The sequence below is a fragment of the Acipenser ruthenus genome, chromosome 7 (assembly GCF_902713425.1).
Source record: "Acipenser ruthenus chromosome 7, fAciRut3.2 maternal haplotype, whole genome shotgun sequence".
In the NCBI taxonomy this organism is placed as follows: Eukaryota; Metazoa; Chordata; class Actinopteri; order Acipenseriformes; family Acipenseridae; genus Acipenser; species Acipenser ruthenus.
This window is the reverse complement of record NC_081195.1, coordinates 9947785-9972573: the sequence shown is the minus strand read 5'-3', so window position 1 is coordinate 9972573 and position 24789 is coordinate 9947785. Positions and strand designations below refer to the sequence as shown.

Sequence of the window (24789 nt, the reverse complement as noted above, 5' to 3'; positions counted from 1 at the left end):
AGGTGACAGTAATAGTGTGACAGTACAGCTGCATCATCAGGGTTAGAGGGCACTACCCCTTGGCTATCTGATTTTTCAGCAATTCATGTTCATGATATTGATATAATATTGCGTGAGCACAGGTGGCTTCAGTTCACAGTGCTGTGGCCTCTCACTTCTCACAGATCTGCTACTGTATGGTACCTGTCACCTACCTATTGAAAGAGATATTTTTTAAATAAAGTTGAGTTCTTAGCTGAGTACCAAAGAACTCATAAAATGCCCAACTGCAAGCACAAGAATGCCCAGGTACTGTGCAGCAAATGTCGTTTCACTTGGTTTATGTTTTGACAGCATATCCCTGTACAGCTAATATGACTATTTTAAGAAAATACATTTGTGTAGTATCTATGAGTGTGTTGTGAAAGGGTGAGAGCCAATAACAGTCACGTCCAAAGAATGGCTGCGCTGTACCTGTCTGTTGTCGAGAGTTGCTTTTGCAAATTGGTACCAGGCAGACGGGGGTGTGCTGCCCCCTGGTGGAAACTTTTTTTTTTTTTTTTTTTTTTTTAAAGGAAAGATTTTAGATTAAAATAATGGTGTTCAGCCGAGCAGGTGAAACATTCCAGGTGACATTGGTGAAACTCCAAATCAGGTAAAATCTTGTTCATATCAGATAATCCAACTAAAAACACATACATTTAAAAATCTAAAAGTTATATGCTTGCCCTGCCATTCGTCTGACATTGAGATACAAACATAGCAAAGTGTAGCAAGCATGGCAAAACATAGGCATTGTAAATAAATGTGTTATATTTGCATTATAAAGGTACCAAGGTAAAGCAAAGTAAATTCCTAGTCATGGTCTATGTAAAGCTGGCTTCGGAGTTCAATAACCTGGTTCATCTTGATCATTAATCGTTTAGTGTTATAAACAGTCACAAGAATCATTTCACATTGTATCATAGAACACCAAATATTCTGAAAATTCGACAAAAAATTACAAATGTGACCTTAGCGTTCTGGAGATCTGATAATGTAGAACTTTCTACAACATACAAAGTACACTACACAGTTTGTGTTTTACGACCTCTAGTGGACAGTTGTTAACATACATGCAATGAACCTGAGTAAAGTACACAGCAATCGCCTCCAGTAATGTCTCCGTGACAGAAAAAAATAATCGCATTATACAGATAATGATTGTGAATTTATATACACATGCAAACACTTCCAAATTGTCATATGACTAATTTACAGTTTTATATTATATTTCACAATCAGAGATTCGTAACATATTCTGCCACCTATTTATTTTTGATATTGTCCCTTTATCGATTACTCGTAGACACGGCTGGTGCGTTATTTCTTCTTGAATTGATAAAGACTCCTGTTGCATCGATGCACTCTTCCCTCGATTCCTGTCCCTGCTGCTGAATCGATGTTCTCTGTGATCACTACTAGCAGCTGTTTGCGGAAGTGGCTACTTGACTTGTTGTCTGTGTCAGTGAGTAAGCTTATCGATGCACCTGCAAACCAGAGGTTGACACTAGCTATATTCAAAGTAAAGCAGCTGTAAAGTATATAAAAAAAGTCTTTTTGACTTAGAAAGTCCGAGAAGAGGGTTACACGCAGGAAGGACAAAGCAACGTAAACAGGTATCGTTCAAACTTGCAACACATTTTGCTTTCAAAACCATTTGCTTGAACATAAGTCGCTTCTAGAAAATGCGCGCAGTATGTAAACATGAAGTAAGAATTTAACGAGATATATACAAATAAGTAGTCGCACATGGAAATCGGATGCTAGTATAACCATGTCACAACATTTCTTGTAAACAAAATTCTGATAAATAATATAGAGCCCTATATGTCCGATGAAAGCCAATGGACTGTGTGTCCTCATTTAGTCTTTTCCATTTAATGCTTTAAGGTTTTAACACGGCAGTGGCAGTACAGGTAATCAAAATATGCACGTGTTTACATCGAGGTTAGCAATTACATTAAATAGACAGTTGCAAAACATTTTACATTTCCTAGCAGGATATGTTGTCACATAGTGTTAGACAACTGGGGCAATTTTAAGATTACAGATAAAAGGAAACGACTCACATTGCATAGTATTTTTTTAAAATTTTTATTTATTTTATTTTAGACTAGCAACAATAGGTGACTTTCAAATAATCGCACCGATACCAGAATAATCCATGTGTATATAGTTATCGTTTCTTGCTTTTCTACAGTACACCTGTGTTTTGGCTTGTTTACTGTGATATTTTATTTTTTAGGGGCTCAGTTCAGTATATTAATGTAACAAAGACGATACTGTTGTATCTATCTGTTGACAGGATGCAAACGGAATCCATGGCGGCCCCGGAGCAGCCACAGGGGGTCGCCGCCGCCGCAGTGACAGGTGAACGGGTGGATCTGGCTGAACTGGCCCATGGGGATGCGGTCCCTGAGCTGCCAGAACTCCACAGCCCCAAACCACAGACCTTTGATCTCTTCAACATGGTCATCTCCTTCAAGAGGATGGAGATTTTCCTGGAGCCCCTCACTGACATCTGGGAGCTGGTCAAGTACATACTGAGGTGAGAGCTTTAAAAAAAATAAAACAGCCTTGTAATAATACCATGGGCTCAAAAATCAGAGTAAGTGATAGAAATGTGGCTTGCCTTCAAGACAGGCTCAACTCTATTATGCATTTTGTTAATCAATAACTACATCAGCTGGTGGTCACCTGTGTGTCATTCCTTATATATATATATATATATATATATATATATATATATATATATATATATATATATATATATATATATATAATTTATTGTATTACTACAGTTAACTTTATTCAAGGTGATTAATCCATTCCTGTAAGTCCTACCTGCCATAAGTGATTGTTCTTGAGTCAAAGCATGTTATTTATTTTTAAAGCTCAAGCCTCCAGACACCATCAAAAACAATCTAAAGACTTGGAATGGATAGATTCTTGAAGTTGCAGAAATACATCAGCACCTGGCAGGAATCAAAAGTACTGGCTCTGCCCTGACTCCCCTCTCAAGTTCATTCCACTCTTGTCTCTTGTTGCAGATGGAGAATGCCTGTCTGTTCGCTGCTCTGCTGTCTCATGTCGAACATCATCTTTCTAACGCTGAGTGAAGGTGAGAGTGAGACATTTTCATCAGGACAAAAAGAACTGACTCCAGATGCTAACGGCTGTCTGCCCAATTGTCATAAGTCCAGGGAGCTCTTGGTTTCTGATCAATGATGGTATTAGCTGAAATGCTTGTTTAGATGTCTAAGGGGTTAATTTAATCAACCTATACACCGTCACTGCTGGAATCCACCTAAATTGCATATACCACTTATTATTAAGGGTAATTGTAGGATTACCATGGTTATGTTGTTGATGCAACAAAGGGTGGTTCCCTAGTGCTGTAAAATGCTAATATATATATATATATATATATATATATATATATATATATATATAAGTGGCGTGATCAAATCAACCTCATTGTTTCTTACAGGTCTAGTATATCGGATCCTATGATGCAGTTATTGATTAACAACATGCATAATACAGTTATCGGATCCTACAAGAATAGACTGGATGTTGTCATGAACAGTACTGTATAACCCTCTTTGTGACCTTAACACTTTTAGCAAGCCATCTGGAGGAAGGGAGGTCCGTTTAGCCATGGATCCCAGAGGTTTAATTTCCCCTACTAACTTGATTAGGGTTTTTTTTTGTTTTTCCTCTCCTGAGTACTAGTGGACCATGCTTGCATCAAAACGAGCGAGCATGGGTGGGCCAAATGGCCTTTTCTCATTCTAGAATTTCTTATGTTCTTACACATATGGTATTCAGAGCCTTGTCAATGCTCATTTATGCAAATCTTTGTAACTCAAGTTCTGTCTTTGCAGCGGCCTGGTTCTCCATGCTCCTCCTGTGTATATTAGCCCCGGCTGCGCTGGGGTACATGCAGGACTGCTCCCAAGAGAGCCCTTCAGAGCTGGTCCTGCAGAGGAAACGGCACCACGCTGTCCTGCGCCAGGACCTCCAGACCGTGCATCTGAACAGAGAGGAGGCACTGCTGGAGGTCAAGGGGCTGTGAGTATCAGCTGGACTGACAGTTTCCAGGTTTGCTAAGCATCATTCCATGTCAAGTCATACAGATGTTTCTGCTTTACTGTCTCAGCCATTCTTTTACCTCGTGTTTAAAATAGGTATAGCTTCAGCTCTATTACTTGTTGTCAGATTGCTGGACGTTGATGATTGGATCTGAAGGTTTTATAACCAAAGCGATATATAGATCGCGTGAGAAGCAATTCTGAGAGCTTCTGATGTTGATTTCAGGGCTATTTTGGAAATAGTTGCCATTAACAGACAAATCCCCCATCACTGCTCCACATAAAAAAAAATGAGTTATCAGTATCAAGCTAGTGTCCATGGATGTGTGTCACCCATGGGGGATTTAACAAAGAAACAGGGTTGCCTTAACCACATTGTTTCTTTTTTTTCCTTCTCAAATCTGAAATGGAATGACCCCTAAACTATTCTGCACCTTTTTGGAATACTGTGCTTAATATTTGAGAGCTATACTCCCTATTGAAATAACTGAGGAGAATCTAGGCTAATCTCCCATTGAGAATACATGGGAATGCTTCAATATAGGGGGGGTGATGGGCAAACCCCTTTTAAAAGCATAGGACATTAGGACCAAAACAAGCCTGTAGTCCTGTGTTGAACCCTAATGGTTGTTCCTGTGCACAGGTTGATGCAGTTGGATGAGATTCTGTCCCAAGCCTGTCTGTCTGCAGAGTCTGTGTACCGAGTGCTGTATTGGGAGAACCACAACACCTCCTTCCTGTGAGTACTAAAACTGCAACCTTGCACAGCCTGTTGTCTTAATTGTGTGGTACAATTAGCCTGCGCGCTCTCTCTCACTGTCTTTGCAGGTTCTATGGGGGGCTCCTGACTGCACTCTGCCTGGTGTATATGATCCCTTTCTGCTGGATCCTGGCAGTGGTTAACAGTGCCCTCTTTCTGTGGAACAGAGAATTTGTGCGAGGTGAGTAGGCTGATTTGCAAGGCATCATGTGTGGTGGTGGCAAACTGGATCAACCATGATATGTCATTGTGTATTTTATTTAGAAGCTTGTAGCTCTAAAAATGTCGGAATGGAATTCCCAAACCAGAGTCTGTTCCAGTACACACACCCTCAGGACTGGAGTGCCGAATCAAAGCTGAACCCAAACTCCCATGTACAGACTGGCAGTTCTAGCACAGTTAATTTGGCTTTCACTGAATAAATCTTTGCTGTTCTAGCAAAGAATGACCTTTTTCACTAGAGGGAGCTAGTGCACTTTGATTTGTTTGATTAGTTTTGCACTTTGATTAGTTTCAGCAGCATTTTGTTCTTTGAATGAAGTTATATTGGCGTGTGCAGTGCTGCCACAAACAACAATTCACTCCTATATTATATGACATGCCCTAAAGATGCAACAATTAATAAACATTTAAGTACAAATTGGTTTGTAAACGGTTAACAGTTTTTCTTTTAAAAAAAAAAAAAGAAAAAGGAAAAACACAACATTACTGTGTAGTAAAAAGTAAAAAAGCACGGTTTTAGTCCTCATTGAAAACCAAACTGTTTGATATGGGAGATCTGATGCTAATAGTTTAACCTGTCAAAACCCCAGCCCCTCACAGACAATTTCCGCCTGGGGGGCTGTGCCCTTAAATAAATCACAATATCGTCCAAAGTATAGACAGCACAGGCATGGTTCAGGGCTTGAATTCAAGGTAACCCTTTGGGCATCAAGACTAAAACCTCAGGTGTGATAAAAGTCTTACTCAGTACCACACTGGAAGGAGATATCCAGAAAAAATACATAAAAAAACAACAAACGCTTTTCATTTTTTTATGTTCTTGTGGCAGAGCAGAGCAGGTTAAATTCTCCTCCCTGCCCAGATTGATTGCTTCAGGTGGGAGCAAAGTCAATTAATTATTCAATTATGGACTTAGCAACCTGGCATAAAAGGAGGCCTCAGCCTCCCAGTTAGGGAGAGTTCTGGAAGGAGAAGAAGAGTGTTTTTGTTTGTGCTGTGTTATTGAAACCAGTGAAGGCAACGCCCAGCCTGGAAGCTTTATTTTGTAGGAGTTTTTACAAAGCTAAGCCCAAGGGTCCCCAAACCTCTCCAAAAATAAACATTGTGTCAATCTTTATGTCAATTGATATACTAAGTTCTAAAAGGGATGTTATCTTCTGGCACCAGCGTTGAAATGACGGATTCGAAAAATTCCTTCGCTGTTTGACGGTAGGAAAACAACGATTTTGATATCGAGTCAGCTTTTTTTCTCTTTTGCTTTTGTAATAATAGTAAAAATGAATTATGAAATATAATATTTACGTGCAGTTCCGTGTTCCGCCCGCGGGACTAGAGGGCGTAAGAGGTTAATACCTTTCAGGCTTAATTAAACATTACATTGAAGGATTCATCTCCATCCAGGAATAGCAATGGTAGATTGCTGGTAAACTGGATGGAAATTGCAAAAAAGCAAGTGAGCGAATAATCGGGAGGCCCAGAGGTGTACAGGACTTTTACTTGTACCCAGTGAAGAATCTGGGGATTGCTGAACGAACATCTCTTATGCTGCACAGTTTTACATGTACATAAGTGGATCCATGGTAATCTACTTTTTCATGACACTTCTGGTAGTAAAATGAAGTTATACACATTTAAAAAAAAAAAAAAAAAAGATCTGTGATTGTGCAGCGCTTGCTGGATTAATCACAACATTTCTGCTGTTTTCATACTGGTGAAAAATATCTGTGGGATAGAGAAGTGGGGACTGGAGCAACAGCAGGCTCTTAAACATCCACTAGTGCCGACCAGTGCACCTGCTTTACTGTGCGTCATGTCTCGAAGACTGGGGTGTTGTGCTCCCGCTGCCCCCTCCCTCTCTGGACTTGCTTAAATTCGACAGATATCAGGACCACTTTAAATGGTTGAGCGGGTGGGACAGGGCTGTGGTAGAGTAAAGCTGTCCGGGCTCAGGACTGGTGTGAGGTCATACACGTAAACCAGAGTATGCACATAACTGTAGTGAGGGAATACAGTGGGATACAATGATAATAGGTCTGTACGTACGTGCATATGTATATATGACCTTGTTTTGATCAGATTCATAACTTTATTTTTCCCTTATTTTATTACAACTTAAAATACAAATAATTTATTACAAGTAACCCAAAATACTGTGCAAGTTCAGAAAAATAACTTGAAATACATTATGCATGCAATACAATCAACACTATTTTCTGGCAATGCACAATGTGAAAAGTAAAATAATGTATAGTATATAACAGCCTGCATAAACCAAGTTATTGTAATACAGAACAGTAAAACATAGAAGTTAAACAGGAGTGTACAGTACCTTACTATAGACGTTGAGATTACGACGTAGCAAAAGAAAATCTTCGATGGATTCGGCCAATTGAGCTGATAAACAACTGTAAAAAACTGTCAAAAGACTGACAACCATTTGCCTCCATGAAGGCTCGTAGTGTGCTGTGGCTCGAGTTTTACAGATCCGGTTTCCCTTTTTCTGTGTCTTTCTTGCTGGCTTTTCCCGCTGTCCTGCCGTCGCTATGCGCTCTGCTATTGCTGAAACACTCGGACGTTCTTTTTATTTTTTATGCAATTATCCAAATTAAAAAGCAATGTACAATGGACTTCGGGACCGCACAGCCTCATGGTATTAAGCGAATTATGCATTTAGCTGATGTGCATTTAACCGTATCATACAATCATAGAAAATGATGCACTAAAAAATGGGACCAGCTGCATGCTGTGCAATTAAGCCATTTATGCAATTATCCAATTCAAATAAGTGGAGTTGACTGTATTGGATATAATCCTGTCATTCTGCATTTACTGGGTTTTGTGGAGAGAAATATTACAGAGGGGGGCTCTAACTTTTTTTATATGTGGCAAGAATAGGGCATTGGAGTTCATGCATTAGTATTTTCCAGAAATGCCACTGATGGGTGCAGCTTGTTTGATGAAATTTGAGGATAGGACCCTGATCACAGTCCATATGCCTAAATGACGTGTCTGACCCTGCTAGGCAGTACATTTATGGTCTGGTCTTTTTACTGTAGTTATACTGGAGTACAGGGAGTCCTTTCACCAGAGACGACTCAAACCCAAGAATGGAGATGGTGAAAACATGGAACCGGAGCTTGCATCTTTTATGGACCGGACTCCAACACCTACCAGTGTGGAGGTGAGTGAGAATCAGCTGACCTTGTACAGTAAAAGTGACATCACACCAACTTAAGTGGCCATCCCAAAACTCAACGAGTGCGGTATAACGTAAAATCTTTATGTATCTTTAGCAAAAAAGCCTGATTTAAGTAATATTGCCACACTCGCATGTTCTGACATGAAGAAAACATCCATTCCAATGCTGTAATGATTCTGTCCAAGTACAATGAAGGGAGAAAAAACAACGGAAACCCTAACTTCCCTTCTGATTTGTAAGCCATCAGTGGCTGCTTTTGCAGTGTGCTAATTGATGGTGTTAGAATTCAAGCTGGAAAGGGTATACTGACTAAATACCCCCAATAAATTACACCAAGTCAGTAATGCAGACTCTGTGTTAAACAAATAAGGAACCCTGCAAGATTCATGTGTCCTTCCTTCCTTTCGTCTGTGCAGTCAGTCGAAGCTGTAAATAACGTGGACAGGGCAGTAAATACTGGAGTGGAGTGTGGCAGGGGGCTGGGCAGCTCCGAGGAGCTCACTTCTAAGATTGGAAAGTAACCATTAGAACTCAGGAGGGGTGTGGGGGATAAAATTAGATCATTGCTTCACTGCTTATCCAGAACAGAAAAAAGAAAACACTAAGAATTGTGGCAGATTGTGTGGCGGTTTTGTGATGTGGATTAATGTCCTCTGGGGGTACACGTGAGACCGCAAAACTCCCTTCACTTGTGAGCTGGATTCAAACGCAGGCCAGTGGAGGTGAAAGCCCAATGTAAAAACCTGCTGCCCCAACAAGTTCCCTGATATGTTCATCTCAACCACTGAGCTGCCCCCATACTCATTGCTGCACAATCAAGTCTGTTCACCCCTTCAGGCTTTGTGGGTAGCCTAATTTCAGACAGGCATCCAGTCATTTCAGCTCCTAAAGCAGAACAGAATTAGTAGAGCAAGAAAATGATTTTAATTGTAACTTGAGACACATGTCCTACATAGTGTTATAGTAGAACCCAGCATTTTCTGTAAAGATCTGCCCATCTAATAAAAATTATATTACATTCCAAATGTCTGCTTGTCTACTCTCCAATTATTGACTTTTGTTTAAAGGAGAGGTTTTAATTGGTTACAGATCTCTTATTTAAAATAAGATAGGAATCATATGCCTTTCACGTACAGTTATAACATGGCAAGGTCGTGGTTCCCATTTCCCCCATAATGCAATTTGACTCACAAACTTTGGGTGAACGTTCCAGATATACAGTATGAAGCATGGCAGACAGCAAAAAATGAAAATCTTTCTCTGTTAAAATGAAACTTTATGCAGTGGACAGAGTAAGAAAGGGTGAAACTCAAGCAGCAGTTTCAAAAGATATAAATGTAATCTACATTGCGTGGATGGCTAAAAGACAAAGAAAAACGAAGAGGTTTTCTTAATAAGACTGATACGGCAGCATCCTAGTGCCAATTTAAAAAAAACAAAACTGCTGTGTGAACGTGCTGCTGGGAGAGTGCAAGGGTGCTGTGTGAATGTGCTGCTGTGAGAGGGCAAGACTGCTGTGCGAATGTGCTGCTGGGAGAGGGCAAGACTGCTGTGCGAATGTGCTGCTGGGAGAGGGCAAGACTGCTGTGTGAATGTGCTGCTGGGAGAGGGCAAGACTGTTGTTTTTGGTGTGGCCCAGGCTAACGGGCTAGGAATAATCGTCCCAGTAAACCGTGGATTCGAGTACATGCAAATTCATTTTCCACCGTATGCTACAATCTCAATTTGGCTTGTGGGCTTTGTAAATCATTTTGGGAACAAAAATGCAAATATTTGTTAAGGCGAAACACAAATAATGCTGTCTGAATTATGGATCACGACAACCTCATTAAATATATATTTTTTGTTCTAGGTTTTTAGGGAAGGATTAGGCAACTGATACCCAGTTTCAACTAGGCAGGATAAGTTTATCAAAGCTAACTGGTATGTAGTTCAGTGTCAATGATAATGCACACAAGTTGTTTGTTTTCCTTGCCTACAAGAAGTTTGGCTGTTAAAATGAACACAGAACATCTGATTCCAATAAGGTTCCTGCGAGCTCTTTGCAGTCTTGTGTAGCTGTAGGGATAGTAAAGCTGTAAGTAGTTTACAAGTTTATTCCTCACGTAAACCCACCTCCCAACGGGAGGCAGAATGGCTAAGCGTGCCCTGGCAGTGCAGGCAGACCGGAGTGTTAGCATATGTTTCTCTCCAGTGAGTGCAGTGGAGATAACATGCCTCCTAGTGGAAGCTCTGTGGTATTGTAGCTGCTGTCTCCAGGGACGTTAGCTTGAAATAGTTTAACACACCCGTGCCTACACACATAACATTGTACACAGGGAGCATTGCCTTCAGAATAACCAAATCCTGTGTTTACAGTGGTAAATATGGAAGGTCATTTTGCAGTTTACCATGCTTGTACTATGCATTTAATGTGCTTCAGCATAGTTTACCATGGTTTATAACATGCTTTACCTTGCTGGCCTGTTCTTCACCATGCTTTCATTATGCATGCAGTTTGCTTTTACGTATATTACACTGTAAAGATCTATAAAGGAATCTAAAAAAAACACCTAAGAACAATAGTACTGAATCTTCACCCTTGTATACAGTTTTTTACCCTAATCATAAACCTAAGCTATAACCACTCTGTAAGTTGTTTGAAAATGATTCCCCAGGAAAGACAGAACACAATGAAATGTAAATAGTTTTGCAATCTAAACAAACAGACTTGAGCATTGGAGTCTCAGCTGTGCAGGCTGTAATAAACCTGAATTCAGTCAGGTTGTCGGGTCCCGCAAGACTTGGGTGCAGGTGTGCACAGATGTGTTGCCAGCAGGACTCCAGTCAGATGTGATAGCAGGCTGACGCGCAGATCCTCCCTGCAGCAGCCAGCTAGACACCACGAAGAAACCACAAGCCACTGCTGAGCACAGCCAAACCCGAGACAGGTGCTGTCAGACTAGATATCTGGACTGGAGTGTGGCCTTGTGGTTAGAGCTCAGTGGCTTAGTGGATGGAGATGAAAGACTGGGAGGCAGTGTGATTTTAATAAAAACTGAGACACAGGAGATGCACTTAACTGCTAGTATTTAGGTTAACACCTTGTCTGTCTGTCTCTGCAGGATCTGTCCCCAGGGAGTGTTGATGAGGCAGAAGAGGCAGAGCCTGATGACGAGTTTAAAGATGCTATTGAGGTGAGAGCATCCTGTAGTCGGTGTGTGGGGTAGTAGGAATCAGTTGGGGGTTGTGTCTGTTTGTAGTTATTATTTATGTGATTTACATTTTTGTTGGAATTTTGAGAGTCTGTTGGCCAAGTCTTTATTGTAAATCGGGATTTGCCTGGTTAACAAAAAGGATTGATTGGTAGATTGATCGATGGATTAAGTGATTGAGTTTTGGGAAGCCTAAGTGTGTCAGTGTTTATGGGGTTGAAGTTTTGATTGAAAAAAAAAAAAAAAAACGAGCCATAATACTGTGAGCTTGGAAGCATTGATGGTTTACAGACACGCGCACTCACACAATCTTACACAGAGGCTGTGGCTTGCATTTGGCTGTAATATGTCATCTTTGTGTTAATTTGCATTCGAAGGAGCAACAGCAGCTGATTTTGCCGGTAAGTGCTCAACTGTACAAGAATATGTGTGTGAGGGAATGGAGTCAAAGAATGACTTGGAGTACAAGAGAGAAAAAGAGCAGAGCAGAAAGAAAAAAAAAAAAACATTGTACAGCATCATCGCAAGTTTGACTATCCCAAAACCAACATCCTTTATAATCAAAAAGTGTTATTTCAGGATTATTTTTTGTTCATATTTAATCTGGGGTCAAAATAAAACATTAAAAAGTCAGTTACACATGCGATATCTGCAATAGCTCAAATGTAATGCATTACAAATGCAAGCACAGGATTTGTTGTGAGGTGCACCAAACACTCCCTATTTCCTTTAGTTTGTAGTATTGATTATCCCCACTTGGGATGCATATCAGGAATGCATTTAAATTTGCTCATATGTCAAGTTTGGCAAATATCTAGAGAAATGGTGTTGATTGCAAGTTGAAAAGGAATCTGGCTATTAAAGGATAAAAAACTCGAAATTCACACAAGAAAATGATATGTTATAACTATTATTCTTGGATGAACAAATGTCTGCTTTATTTTACTCTGCTTTCAAAGGAGCAACAGCTGATATTACCGGTAAGTCCCTAACCGTCCAAGAGAGTGGAAAAGCTAAAGGTGTAGAATTCACATTTCAAATTCAAATCCCCCTCCTAAAAAAGAGACGTGCACTAAGCAGCAGCTGAACCACAGTAAGTTTGATGTCTTCACTGCTGTCGATATTTCCAGCATCAGTAATGTGTCAGACCGCAGAAGTTTTCACATCCCTTGCAGTACTTCAGTGGCTCATTGCAGTGCTTAATTTATGCCCCTGTAAGGCGATAGCTCTGTGTCTGAGTGAAGGCAGCTCTCTTACAGCCCTGGGGAGATGGGAGAGCTGGTAATGAGTTTCCCAGGCTTCCAGGGTCCTGAGGGGGATTGCAAACCCAGCTCCTGGTCAGGGCTCCCTGTGCTGGATGAGTTATTGTTTGTATTATTTATGCAGGTGAGAGTGCTGTTCTGTAGACTGCATTCCCGTCTTTACACTCACACACAAGCTTGCAAAGACTTTGTGAACTGTGAAGTTTCAGTATTGCCTGCCAGACAGTTAATTGGATCTGTCACTAACAGCACAGGTGAATGAGATAGATCTTACACTGCTGTGGAACAGGAACAAGTAGGCACAAGCTCTCAGGCTTTCTGAGCTTTCCCTTGGCTGGTTTGCAGTAACTTGGGTTTGGGGTCGTCCAGAGGTTTGACTAGGAGTAAACCTGGCTTAAGATGATTTGCACCCCCAAATGACCAAAGGGTTATTTTCTAGGCTATCCTTGTGAATTAAAGAAAATATGAAGCGTTTAAAGTGCAGTGGATACATTCTATTTCCTATTGGTTACAGCAAACATACACAGCCTCCCTGTAGAAATATCTTCACCACCCAGCATGGGATCAGGTGACTGTTCAGTCTGTAAACTCTCTTTCTAGCACACCTTCCTACTGCAGGTACAAACCTTCTGCTCGGTGCCTCTCTTGGAGCTGCCCGCACCCTGGCTCAAGGCCCCCGATTCACTTTATTCAATTTCGTTCCTCTTTTTTTTTTTTTTATCTAGGAGGATGAGGAAGTCCCACCATGCACTGCTGATTGTGATCTTGGGGTTATTGACAATGGCCTGCTAAGCAGAAACGAGCCAATCAGGAGCAAAGTGTCCAAACTGACTGAGAAACTGCGGAAGCGCTATCCTACAAACAACTATGGTACGTGACAGCCCAAGCAGACCCCAAGGTCACGTTACCTCAGTCCCTCGGCTACATGTTACAGGTCTTTTTTTATTATTTGGCTTACTTAATACTGTAACACTGCTCTTCCCACCTTTGACAGACAGAGGCCACTGTTGTACAGCAATTAACACTGCTTCAGGCTTTGCTACAAAAGGTGTTTATGCAGCTGTAGTATCTTCTCCTGGAGCAGCTCATTGAGGTAATTGTGTTATTAGGTGTGCTTATACACAACAGATGTTACCTTATACAGGGAAGGAACACCAGTAATCAACATACACCCCACATAATCAGGTCTCGGGTAGCATAATGCTGGAGTTTATTAGTATTTAGTTTGTAGATGATTTAATGTTGTTAGGTTATACATTCCAAATTGTCCTAGAGGAAACAACGGAAATTAGTCTTTGTAACTGATACGTTTGTAGTTTGTTTGACAAATGCATGCATCTAGAATTGTATGATGTCAGAGAATCAAAAAGCACAGGTGCAAGGGGGTAAGGTTAAGCAAAGACATGCAATTTAATAGTTTACACAATACAATGGGGTGTAATGATCAAAAAGCAGTACAGCTGTACAGTTGTCCTGTAAAGTAGAGATTCATTTTTCAATAGCTGGTAAATTAGCTGTGCTTTGGGCAAAATGTGATAAGAGTTTGAAATGCATTTCTTGACACTAAAATTGTTAAATCATTAAGCCATGAATAGAATCCAAGCAGTAAGAAATCCAACTGAAAGCCTCTCCATTAAAAAGAAAATTCCAATAACTTATTCACAATTTTCAAAAGTTGAGCTGAGGTTCTAAGATTTGGTCCGTTTCTCAACACCTTCCTTCCTGTCTAACAAAGTGATGTCAAAGTGTAATAATCGCTGGGAGACTCAAAAAAAGGATTACAATTCCTCTTAATAAACCTTCCTCCGTCTCTCTCACGCTTACTTACCTGAGGTGAAGGGAAGGGAGGTTGAGAGGGTAAAACATGACAAACGTACATACAGGAACTAAGAGAGAAAATAAGATTAACAAGATAAACAGCAAATTCACAAACCCTTCCCCAAATACCCCAATACCCCAATACCCCATGTACTACACCCTGCTGGGTAGCGCAGCTATGCAGTCTTGGTGATTAGCAGACAGCCTTACTGGGTCTCAGCTGGCTCTTAACAGCAGTTCTTACACTGTGCTGTTTCCTTGGTCCTGGTTCACATTTAGAGGCTGGGCTTCTCTCCACCAGCAATGATTAACATGGCTATCAGCGGGTGCTGTAGTGACAAACCTGTAACTTGTTTTCCATAATCACTCCGGATAGCGGTCTTATCCACACAAAAGGCCAGAAGCTTAACACTGGAGCCCCAGGGAGATAAGGGCACACTCTATCACTGGGGATTAGGAGTGCTGACAGGCAGGGGGGGCAGGGGCATTCAGTGTGGTATGGCACATTACCACATGCTTACTCCAACATACATACACACACAGTGTTGCTGGACAGGAGCTGGGAAGAAGGATAAAGATGAGGGACTGGAAGACAGGAAGCCAGGTGGTTAGTGCTACGGAACTAAGAATTGTGGCTTAGTGATTAAGTCTTAAGGGTTGGAGAAGTGTGGCATAGTGGTTAGAGCTGAGGGACTGGGAGGCAGTATGGGCCAGTGATTACAACTGAGGAACTGCAAGGTAGTGTGACTGACTCCAAATCCCATGTTCATTTCATGCCATTCTTTGTGCCTCATACATGGTTGTCAAAAAATCAGACATACAGTTACCGTACACATGGGAGGTTTGATTGGATCTCTTAGACAGATAGGTTATAGAAGTGAAAATATAAATACTGTAAATGGAAAGAAATGTAAATGTTTTTTTTATTTATTATTAGTTTCCCTGAGATGAATACATGTAATCTGTCTAGATAACTGGCTATGCATACTTTGTTGTTTAAGGGGGTTACCTATCACACAGTGGCCTGTATTAAAACAACATCCTCCAGATAAATGAGTTCACAGTCCTCTCTTTAAGACTGGATAATAAATTGATTAGGCCTAATCAAGCCCATTTGTAACTGCCATGATACACCTCAGACCCTCCCAACCTAGTAGGACATTAATCCTTGACCCCCCCCCCCTCCCCCCTCTTCAAACACCATCAGGAAGAATAGTGACAACTTACATCTTTCTGTTTGTCCATCTGTATGACAGCCTAATCCAATTCCAATTGTGTTTCTATGAGACAGTTTTGGTATTAAAAGCAGATATAAAAATATTGGCAGTTGCAAAACATCTCAGATCCTTAACCCTTGGGACCCCCAATGAAAAAGCTGTTTGTTATTTTCATTTTCAGATTGACTTATTTCTAACATAATTGATCTATCTGAACTTCATGACCTAATGATAAAAATGTGTTGTACTCCAATAATAACCATGAAATCGAATATAAAAGCTTCTCTGTGCACTGCTGTTTCCCAGCCTTCGTTGCACATTCTTCTTTTGAAAAAAAGAAAATGTAGAAAAACGAACAGTAAAAGCCTCAATAAGTACTGATTGAACTGCTTTGACTTTGTATTATTATAACTGTTCTTACAAAAAATTTACACACGTATCCAGGTTATTTTACAACCATGTGTGTCTCTCTGAGCTAACTGCCTGCATTGGCCCACGGGAACAGAAGAATTTATCCTAATCCCAGATAAACATAATTGCCAGTGCAGTTAAACCAGTAGAAATAAAATACGTTGTTTTAAAGTGCTGACCAAAAGTCTGGCTGACTCAATCGAAGCTGAGATCAGAGCTCAAATATAGCCTGTATGCAAGTATAAACTAGCATTGATGTCTTGTACCTCTACAAATGACAGAAATGGCAGCTACATCAAGCATTCCTTTCTTGTTACTGCTATTTTGAAGGGCTGAAACATTTTCATAGATGAAGCTTCTTAGAACAGACGCTCACGCTGAAACTTATTGAACCAAACCTACGTTCAGTTTAACTGTGTGTAATTACTAACAACATACAACTGATCTCTGGAGAGAGGTAGGCATATCACAGGGGCCTGGGTGGAAAAGGATGAGGAGGGAGGTTTTAGGGGAAGGTAGACCTCAATGTTGGAGAATCTACGGGCAGATAGATTCCATCTCATGGGGGAGATATAGTAGGAGAATATAGAATTTTTAGAGCGCTGATATCCAAGGTATTGGATGACATTGGCATGTAATATATTTAAGACATACAACATTCCCTGTGCCTATGAGCGTTTGTTAGGTTAACTTTATAATTAGAAATCTCAATACATGTGCTCCAATTCTGTGACAGGAAGTTAGCTATACAGAAAGCCAGCGTATTCTTTTTTGGTGAGTCCTACCCGTTAGCGTCTGTCTGTGTGGTAAACCATTCCTGATAAAGGAGTCTTGGAGGGGCTAGCTCTGACATACTCGGTCCCTGACTCCCCATTTAAAGAATGTGTTTGGATTCCTAGCAAAAAGTGTAAACTTGAAAGAGTTGTCTGTCTGAGATAGCACTCCATACGTCACTCTTCTACAGTTGGGTCAGTCCCATACCCAATGCTAATGCTAAAGTGAAAGGATTCATGAAACTGCCTTGGCCTTCGACACTAATTTTTATTTTTTTTTTTAACTCTCTTGCAAAGTCACACTGCATCTTGATATTTAGCACTAAATATCTGCTCTCCAGCACTGCCACCTGGAACTCCATTATCTGCCCTTCTTTACTGCTGCACTCATAATGCGCAATTGAAAGTTCTATTCTGATGCCTCTGAAAGCAGGTTTCTGTGTGTCTGTTTCCCACCCTCTTGAATGTGTTGCCTTCTAACTGAACCAATCCATACCATGTAATTAGTAGCAAACAATAGTTCCAGTAAGCCTAATTTACAGGTCCTGCCATTCACTGTGCTCTCAGGAGCTTTACAATTTCCGCAGGAACTTCCATTTCAAATAAGGAAATACCAAGCTATACATTATCAAACACTTAACTGACAGGTATGTATGACAGAAACATACAAAACCTAATTTGTCACTGTGTTTGGCGTGCGTGAGGTTATTAAACACCCTGTTTAATGAAAGAAGAGATTGTAATGAAATAACTAAACTGTTCTAACCAGTGTGAGAGCTTGAGTTAGTTAGTAGGTCATTATCTTGCATGGGACCCTGACACCTTTGATGTCCCTCATCAAGTTTTGATTTTGGTTTCTATGTGGTGAAATGCAAAGCTCAATGGAGAGGGAGGACGCAGGACAGATGAGTGTGTGTGTGTGTGTGTGTGTGTGTGTGTGTTGAAAGCAGTGCCTGCTTCATGGCTGTGTAATGAGAGAGGCATGCTGCCTCAAAACAAACAGACACTGTGCTGCCCACATTAGAGGCAGACAGCAGACACTTCCAGTGTAAAAAATTCTGTTCAGTAGGGTGTGGCTTTCTGGGGATTAGAGATTGGTGTGTAAAAACTACAGATCCCAAACCCCATTGTGGTGTCCAGAAGTTGTGAGTGACTCACCCACAGGGGTCAGAAGCCGCCCTGAGCTACGTGGAAGTATGTCATCATTGCATTCCTCATTGATACTTCCCCTGTGATGTGGTTACACTGCTGACATTCTCTACCAGTGACTCCCATGGGCTGAGAGTAGACCCTTTACTGGAACTCAACGGAAGTGGTTAGAACACTTACCTTTCATCTCTGGGACCCGGGCTCCATTCCAGCCTGGGCCATCTATGTAGGGAAATGTAAATATTATTATTATTATTATTTGTTTATTTATTATTTGTTGATTTAGCAGACGCCTTTATCCAAGGTGCCTTACAGAGACTAGGGTGTGTGAACTATGCATCAACTGCAGAGTCACCTACAATTACGTCTCACCCGAAAGACGGAGCACAAGGAGGTTAAGTGACTTGCTCAGGGTCACACAATGAGTCAGTGGCTGAGGTGGGATTTGACCCAAGGGACCTCCTGGTTACAAGGTCGTTTCTTTAACCACTGGACCACACTGCCTCCTTATCCTTATTATCAAAAGCACCATTACAGTTGATGCTGTTGCCGATGAGATATCAAATCTGCGACATGCCAACACTGGAAATGGGATTTCTCATCTATATAAATATTATATTCTGTAAATAAACAGAGTGGCGGCACTGCACTATGTATTTATAGACCTCCAAACAGCAGTATTAAACCAGCTCTCAGGTCAGATGAATAGGTGTACAGTACTGGTGCTGAGATCCCTTCACTGACTCACTTTTCCTCACTCGCTTCCTACAGGCAATTGCTCCAGCTGCAACGCTGTCTTCTCTGTACTGAAGAAGAGAGTGAGTCACTTCCAGTTTTCTAAAATTAGAGTTTATTTATTGGTCTTGAGTCCATTGTGCGCTCCCAGTGTAATACAATCCAGTGTTGACTGTGAATGAAATGGCAGTGTTATTTTGGGATTGTTAGGAAACACATACAGATATTTGTAGTTATCCATTATTTGTATGCTTTTATTTATTTATTTATCTTTTAAAACAAAGTATACATAAAGATTATAATTGTGCTGTGAGAGTTAAGATATCCCACATTTTCTGCATTTTTGAGTTAATTAATTTTTGCTTCATTGAAAAATTGTAATCCACAACTTGTCTAATTGGTTGTCAAATCCATCATACCCTTCATACAGATTACATGGTCATATACAGTATATATATATATATATATATATGTGCGTGTGTATATATATATATATATATATATACTTACACGTGTGTATATATGTATATCAAATCTTACAAAGACAAGAGTAAAACATTTGTTTTGTCAAATGAGCATCAAATCTGTATTTTACTTTTCCTCTATATTGTTTTTGTGGCTCTCCAGCGGAGCTGCAGTAACTGTGGAAACAGCTTCTGCTCAAGGTGCTGCTCGTACAAAGTCCTCAAGTCCAGCATGGGGGCCACCGGTAAGCATTTGTTCATTTGCGTTGAGTTTATGGGGTTTAGATTTAATTCATTCCTCGTTTCACATAGACAAACCCAATATTAACAAGTATGCCAATGATGCCTGGCTTCTGGGACACCGTATAACAATATGGGTTTCTGTAGCAAGTCCTCTTTCAGAACTATAAAGAAAATATATGTGTGGGAGTGTACATGTGTTCAAGAAAGATAGGGAGTGGGAGTGAACTCAGTTTCCCTCTACCTTGCTCCTAGGGATCTAAAAATCCTTTTAGTTAATACCGGTTCCTATCCAACATTGGGGGTGTATACGTTTGCACAGGACTCACCTGTGGAGAACAAAGTCATGCTTGCACCATGACCCTTTTGTCTTGGTAAATCATTTAATTTTTTTATTGCTGCAGCTCCTGAGGCCCAGAGGGAAACCGTGTTTGTATGCAGCCCCTGCAACCAGAGCCTTAGCAAGAAGGAATAGAATCCACCATCTTTCCTCTCTCTCTCTCTCTCTCTCTCTCTCTCTCTCTCTCTCTCTCTCTCTCTCTCTCTCTCTCTCTCTCTCTCTCTCTCTCTCTCTCTCTCTCTCTCTCTCTCTCTCTCTCTCTCTCTCTCTCTCTCTCTCTCTCTCTCTCTCTCTCTCTCTCTCTCTCTCTCTCTCTCTCCCTTTCCCTACCTGTATCCCCTAACCTTTAATTATGTCCATTCCTTCTCACTCAACTTCTCCCAGGACAGGAGTGACTGACTTGAATCAAGGGGCTTCCTGCATGTATCCAGGAAGCCAAACATGGTGGTGTTGGATGTCAACATGTATATTCTCTGTCTCTTGACAGCATTTTCATAGTTTTCTAACAAGCAATTTCAAGTATTAACACATTTGTAGGAGTGAGCCTTCAGTAGAAAGAAAACACTGTTGGTGGTCTGGTCCGTGTCAAAAAAGTGTTTAAATAAAAAGCATGTAAATATAAAGTGTACAGTATATACGGAGGTCAATGTAGCTTTGTCAGTGAGTTCATTCCTTGCAGTTGGGAACCACTATTACTGTTTTTTTCGTTTGTTTTTACATCATTTTTCCACATATCAGTAGTTGCTAACTTTCATGTACACTTGGTTAAACAAACAAAGGATGATTCTGATGTGATGTACAGTACCACAAATATCCTGAATTATTAATTTTAAGAAAGTTAGTCGCTGAATGTAAATCACTGGATGAATGTGTAAAAGGCTGTCAGGAATATGCCTTTGTGTTTTTATTTATGTTTATTTATTTATATGTTTGTTTTAAGTGGACGTTTTCTGTATTGATTTAATTCTGTTTTGAGTTTTATTCTGTCAAAGCTCACCCTTCACAATAAATGCAGACGACAAGGAGTGGTCTGTGTGTGGAGTCAATGAATGAATCACGATTTAAACATTGTCCAAGGGAGGATGGGTTGAAGGGACAGAGGGAGGGTTGGTGGACTTTAACCCCGGTCTAATATGGATGTCTGCAGGTTTAACCCCCAATATTGCTTCAAAATGGCCGGATTAATTTTTTGAAATAAATTATTGACCAATGCACCTTTTATGTAAAGGTGTAATAATCAGATTTGAAGATGACCTGATTAAAGGTGATGAGTGGTGACCATCTTTGGCTTTTTATTTGGCAGGTGAGTTATTACTGTATTAAATGGGCACACACACAGAGGGCTGAATTTGCATGACCGGTGACCAAGGTAGTGAAGAATTAGAGCTACATAAACCAATTATAAGATGTGTTGAAATGTTGCTCAAGTTAAGGCACTAATACCTGGTGGATAATTGCAGTTTAGTGAGCTAATTTACCTTTCTAGCTGAAGCAAGAGTGGTTGAATGTAATGCTTAAATTGATAAAGTAATATAATGTAATAAATTCCTTCCAACGATATTTGTGCTTTTATTTAACTGTATTAAGCGACCACAATTCTCTTACCCAGCAATGGACTCAACAACAGACAAATTAAAGTTATTAAACTTGTAAAGACAGTAAGTGCCAGAAAAATTCGGCAATAGAAAGACGCAGACACAGAATTTTGAAACGGAAAGAACTAGGGTTTGAAGTTTTAGGTTCTTTTTATTTTTGTTCACGTGACCGTGTTTTGAGCCGATTCAATATCTTAATTAAACAGTTAATTACTAAGCAAAGTTGCTTCTTTTTACCTTGATGTCCTGATTGGCTTGCTGATTCTGTTTCACCTTCTTCATTATTCAAACACAAGAGCAAGCAATGACTTTAATCACCTCCCCCAGATGCCACTTTAACTTGCATTTCGTTCTCGCACTTGCATGGGAACAAGGTAGCAATGTACGCGGTAATCGAAAAAGGTCTTATGCTGGCGTTGGTTTCAGGATGCAATTAATCAACATCTACCTGAAATGCAGATACAAGCATTGAAATTTGCAAAGGATTTAAAACTTTTTTGTGTGACCTGAGACAGGCAAGCATTCATTACTTTCACAAAATAATTTGTTTTGTATCTAAATGAATGTTATTAAATTACATACTTCCTTTTATTCATATTACATCTTCTGGCTTTTACAGTGTATGTAAGATATACATAATTACAGGAAAGCATGTCAGAGACTAATAGAACATTCATAAGTTATGGGCCCTCTTAAGACACCACCTGTGTTAAAAGACCACTATTACACTGTCCCTTGAGTGGTCTCTTAATACAGACTTGACTAATTATATATATATATATATATATATATATATATATATATATATAATATATATATATATATATATATAATACAGTAATTTAAAAAATACTTAAATAGTATTAAGAATGGTAATTGAAGTGGAAACTGCCTGTGAAATCCTGGAATTTTATGTTTTGATGTTTAATTGGGGAAATCACCTGTCAAATCAAACAATGGATAATAACTCAGAAACAGAGCTTCCACAAGTTATTGTCTGGAAACAGACATGCTTAGAAGGTCTGTGAAATTCATCGTATAAGGCTTGGATTAAGCCATGAGAGGTGTGTGAAGTTTGCAACCCAGTTATTTTTCTGATGTTGTTCCAGAATCCACCCATTAGAACTCTGTTCACTAGCCAGACTCAAATCAGGTCAGTGAGGTGAATGTCTGGCTTTAATGCAAGCAGCCTGGATTTTGATTTCTTCCACACTGCCACTGTTTTCTCAGAAAAGCCCTAGATAATCTGTAGAAAAAGCGACTTGGGAGCAGGAAACCAAAACACTACAGAGCCAAGCAGCTATCACATCCAGATCCTCTGGGTCTGTAAACTGGCCAATGGTATCCTGATTTCAGCACAAGGGCCAAGCACTAACGATTGGGGGCTGTTGTAGCGACCAGGAATTCATTGAATGCCTGTGCGGGGAGAGGGACTGACAGTACTGGGAATTAGAGCCTTCGAGTTGGCAAAAAGGTATACATTGTGTATTACTCACACATTTATTGTGTAACTCATGTTTAACTTCCTGTAGCACACTGTTATCCTTGGCAGGCTGAAGGATCCGGGTGAAGTACTTCCTGTGCTCTGCAGTGCAAATGGGGAACCAGAGAGTTAGTTGCTAGAGATGGATCTCTGCTTCAAAAGTATAACGGGGCATTGCTGGCACTGTCCTGCAATGTGAAGCTGGCTTTAATCCTTGGACCTTGTGACTCACTAAAATTGGAGCCCATGTGCATTTTTTTTTTTTAGCTGATTTTAGAGATTTAGAATCCTTTGACAATAGGCAGACCACATCTGAATAAAGACTTAGGACTAGACTTGCTATCCTCTAAACTTTAACCTCTTGTCTGGGCACACATTCCTTAGTGTTGACACTAATTTAGAGTTCTGACAGACTTCCCAAAGGGCAGTCTTTTTCTATTTTAGTTCCTCAGCAGGCTGTATCACCAGGGGAATATAATGAAGCTTGCTGGTGTTAGTTCCTTGTTCTAACCATGACCATTTTATACTGCTGTTATGCAGAAGTCAATGCAGGAGTTTACAAACTGGGAAGAGTCAGTCAGTGAAACCCTAGTAGAAACCTTATTCGAGACAATGATTTTGCTTGACTAAGGGGGGAATCCCTTTTGCCATACACATTGTGATGGCTTGTTATGCTGAAAAATCACCTCATCTCCTCTTTTATTCTCTTAGATAAAATTGGCTTTCTCCTGACAAGCTTTGATGAAGCTCACAGAGTCTTTTCATCACATTCTCACCACTGATTAACTATGGTGAGCAGAGAACTTCCTCTCTTCTCTTATTGGGCAAGATAAGTTCATAATTCCTTTGCAACAATAGTGTATTAAATCATGAGAATGCCTACTCTGTGTACTCTAACAGCTTGATTCTGACATTTGCCTAAATGTCCATAAACTAGCTATTGTTTGTCTTGATACTGTACATTGAGCACATATTATTGCTCGTTCTGTTTAAAAATATGAATAGTCCCTGCCAGTAAAAACATTGCAGCCAACCGAGAAACTGACGGGTTCAGAGCCTTCCTTGTTCCCTGAACATAATCAAATTAGCATCAAAAAGAAATGTCAGAGTGATAATCAAGGGTTGATAATCAGGTTGCATTTGATTGGAACACTAAACAATTCAGCAGTATGGGTGCAGTAACAGAATAGAGAATCGCTGCCATTGTCAGACATCAGGGGTTAACAAAAGTCAGCTTCGTCACAATACTGTTGATATTTCCCAGTGACTGTAAATACCAAACCCACCCCACATAATTACAATCCCACAATAATGCCACTGAATTGGATTAGCCTGTCCAACAGACAGACAGAGGCAGGCTGGGGCCATCAGTGATGTGGGAACATGTGTTTTCAGTTGAGTCTGCCTCTATCCCTTTTTCAGTATTACTTCAATAGCACTGCACAGGGGTGCAAAGCATTTTGAAAATTGGTACAAAACTATTTTGAAAGTTTACCACCAGAGACCTTACTGGTGCTAAATTATCGAAACCTGTCCTAATCAAGCCCCTCTCACAACTTCCCACACTACACAAACTTTCTCGCCTGTGTATGTGGATGAGTGGGTGAGTGGGTGGGTCATGTGAGTAGTCCAATGTTGGAGATCAAGAAAGGTACTGGAGTTTAAAGTCCCCTCTATGTGTACACAGAGCAAGCATTGCACATACAGTGGCAGTGTGAGCACCAACCAATCCTAGGCCTCTTTTTTTGAGACTGCCTGTCTGTGTCCACTAAGGGCTAACTTTGAAGCCCAATGGCTAGTGCAATAACCCTC

The 24789-nt window shown here is 40.3% G+C and overlaps 1 protein-coding gene across 3 annotated transcripts; it reads left to right on the top strand.

Annotated features, from left to right (window-relative positions):
• Positions 1-1383: 1383 nt before the first annotated feature.
• Positions 1384-20118, top strand: LOC117416254 (protrudin-like). Of its 3 annotated transcripts, XM_034027360.3 has the most exons (14): positions 1388-1637; positions 2327-2569; positions 3072-3142; positions 3909-4095; positions 4759-4854; positions 4944-5056; positions 8154-8278; positions 11401-11472; positions 11868-11891; positions 12450-12470; positions 13478-13622; positions 18892-18938; positions 19483-19564; positions 19964-20118. In XM_034027360.3, the coding sequence occupies exons 2-14, from the start codon at positions 2328-2330 to the stop codon at positions 20032-20034; spliced, it is 1296 nt and encodes a 431-aa protein (XP_033883251.2). In that variant the 5' UTR covers positions 1388-1637; position 2327; the 3' UTR covers positions 20035-20118. The 3 variants fall into 3 exon arrangements, with proteins under 3 accessions (XP_033883253.2, XP_033883251.2, XP_033883252.2); XM_034027362.3 differs by lacking the exons at positions 18892-18938; positions 19483-19564; positions 19964-20118 and adding an exon at positions 13747-18885 and having other exon boundaries at positions 1384-1637; XM_034027361.3 differs by lacking the exons at positions 11868-11891; positions 12450-12470 and having other exon boundaries at positions 1391-1637.
• Positions 20119-24789: the final 4671 nt, after the last annotated feature.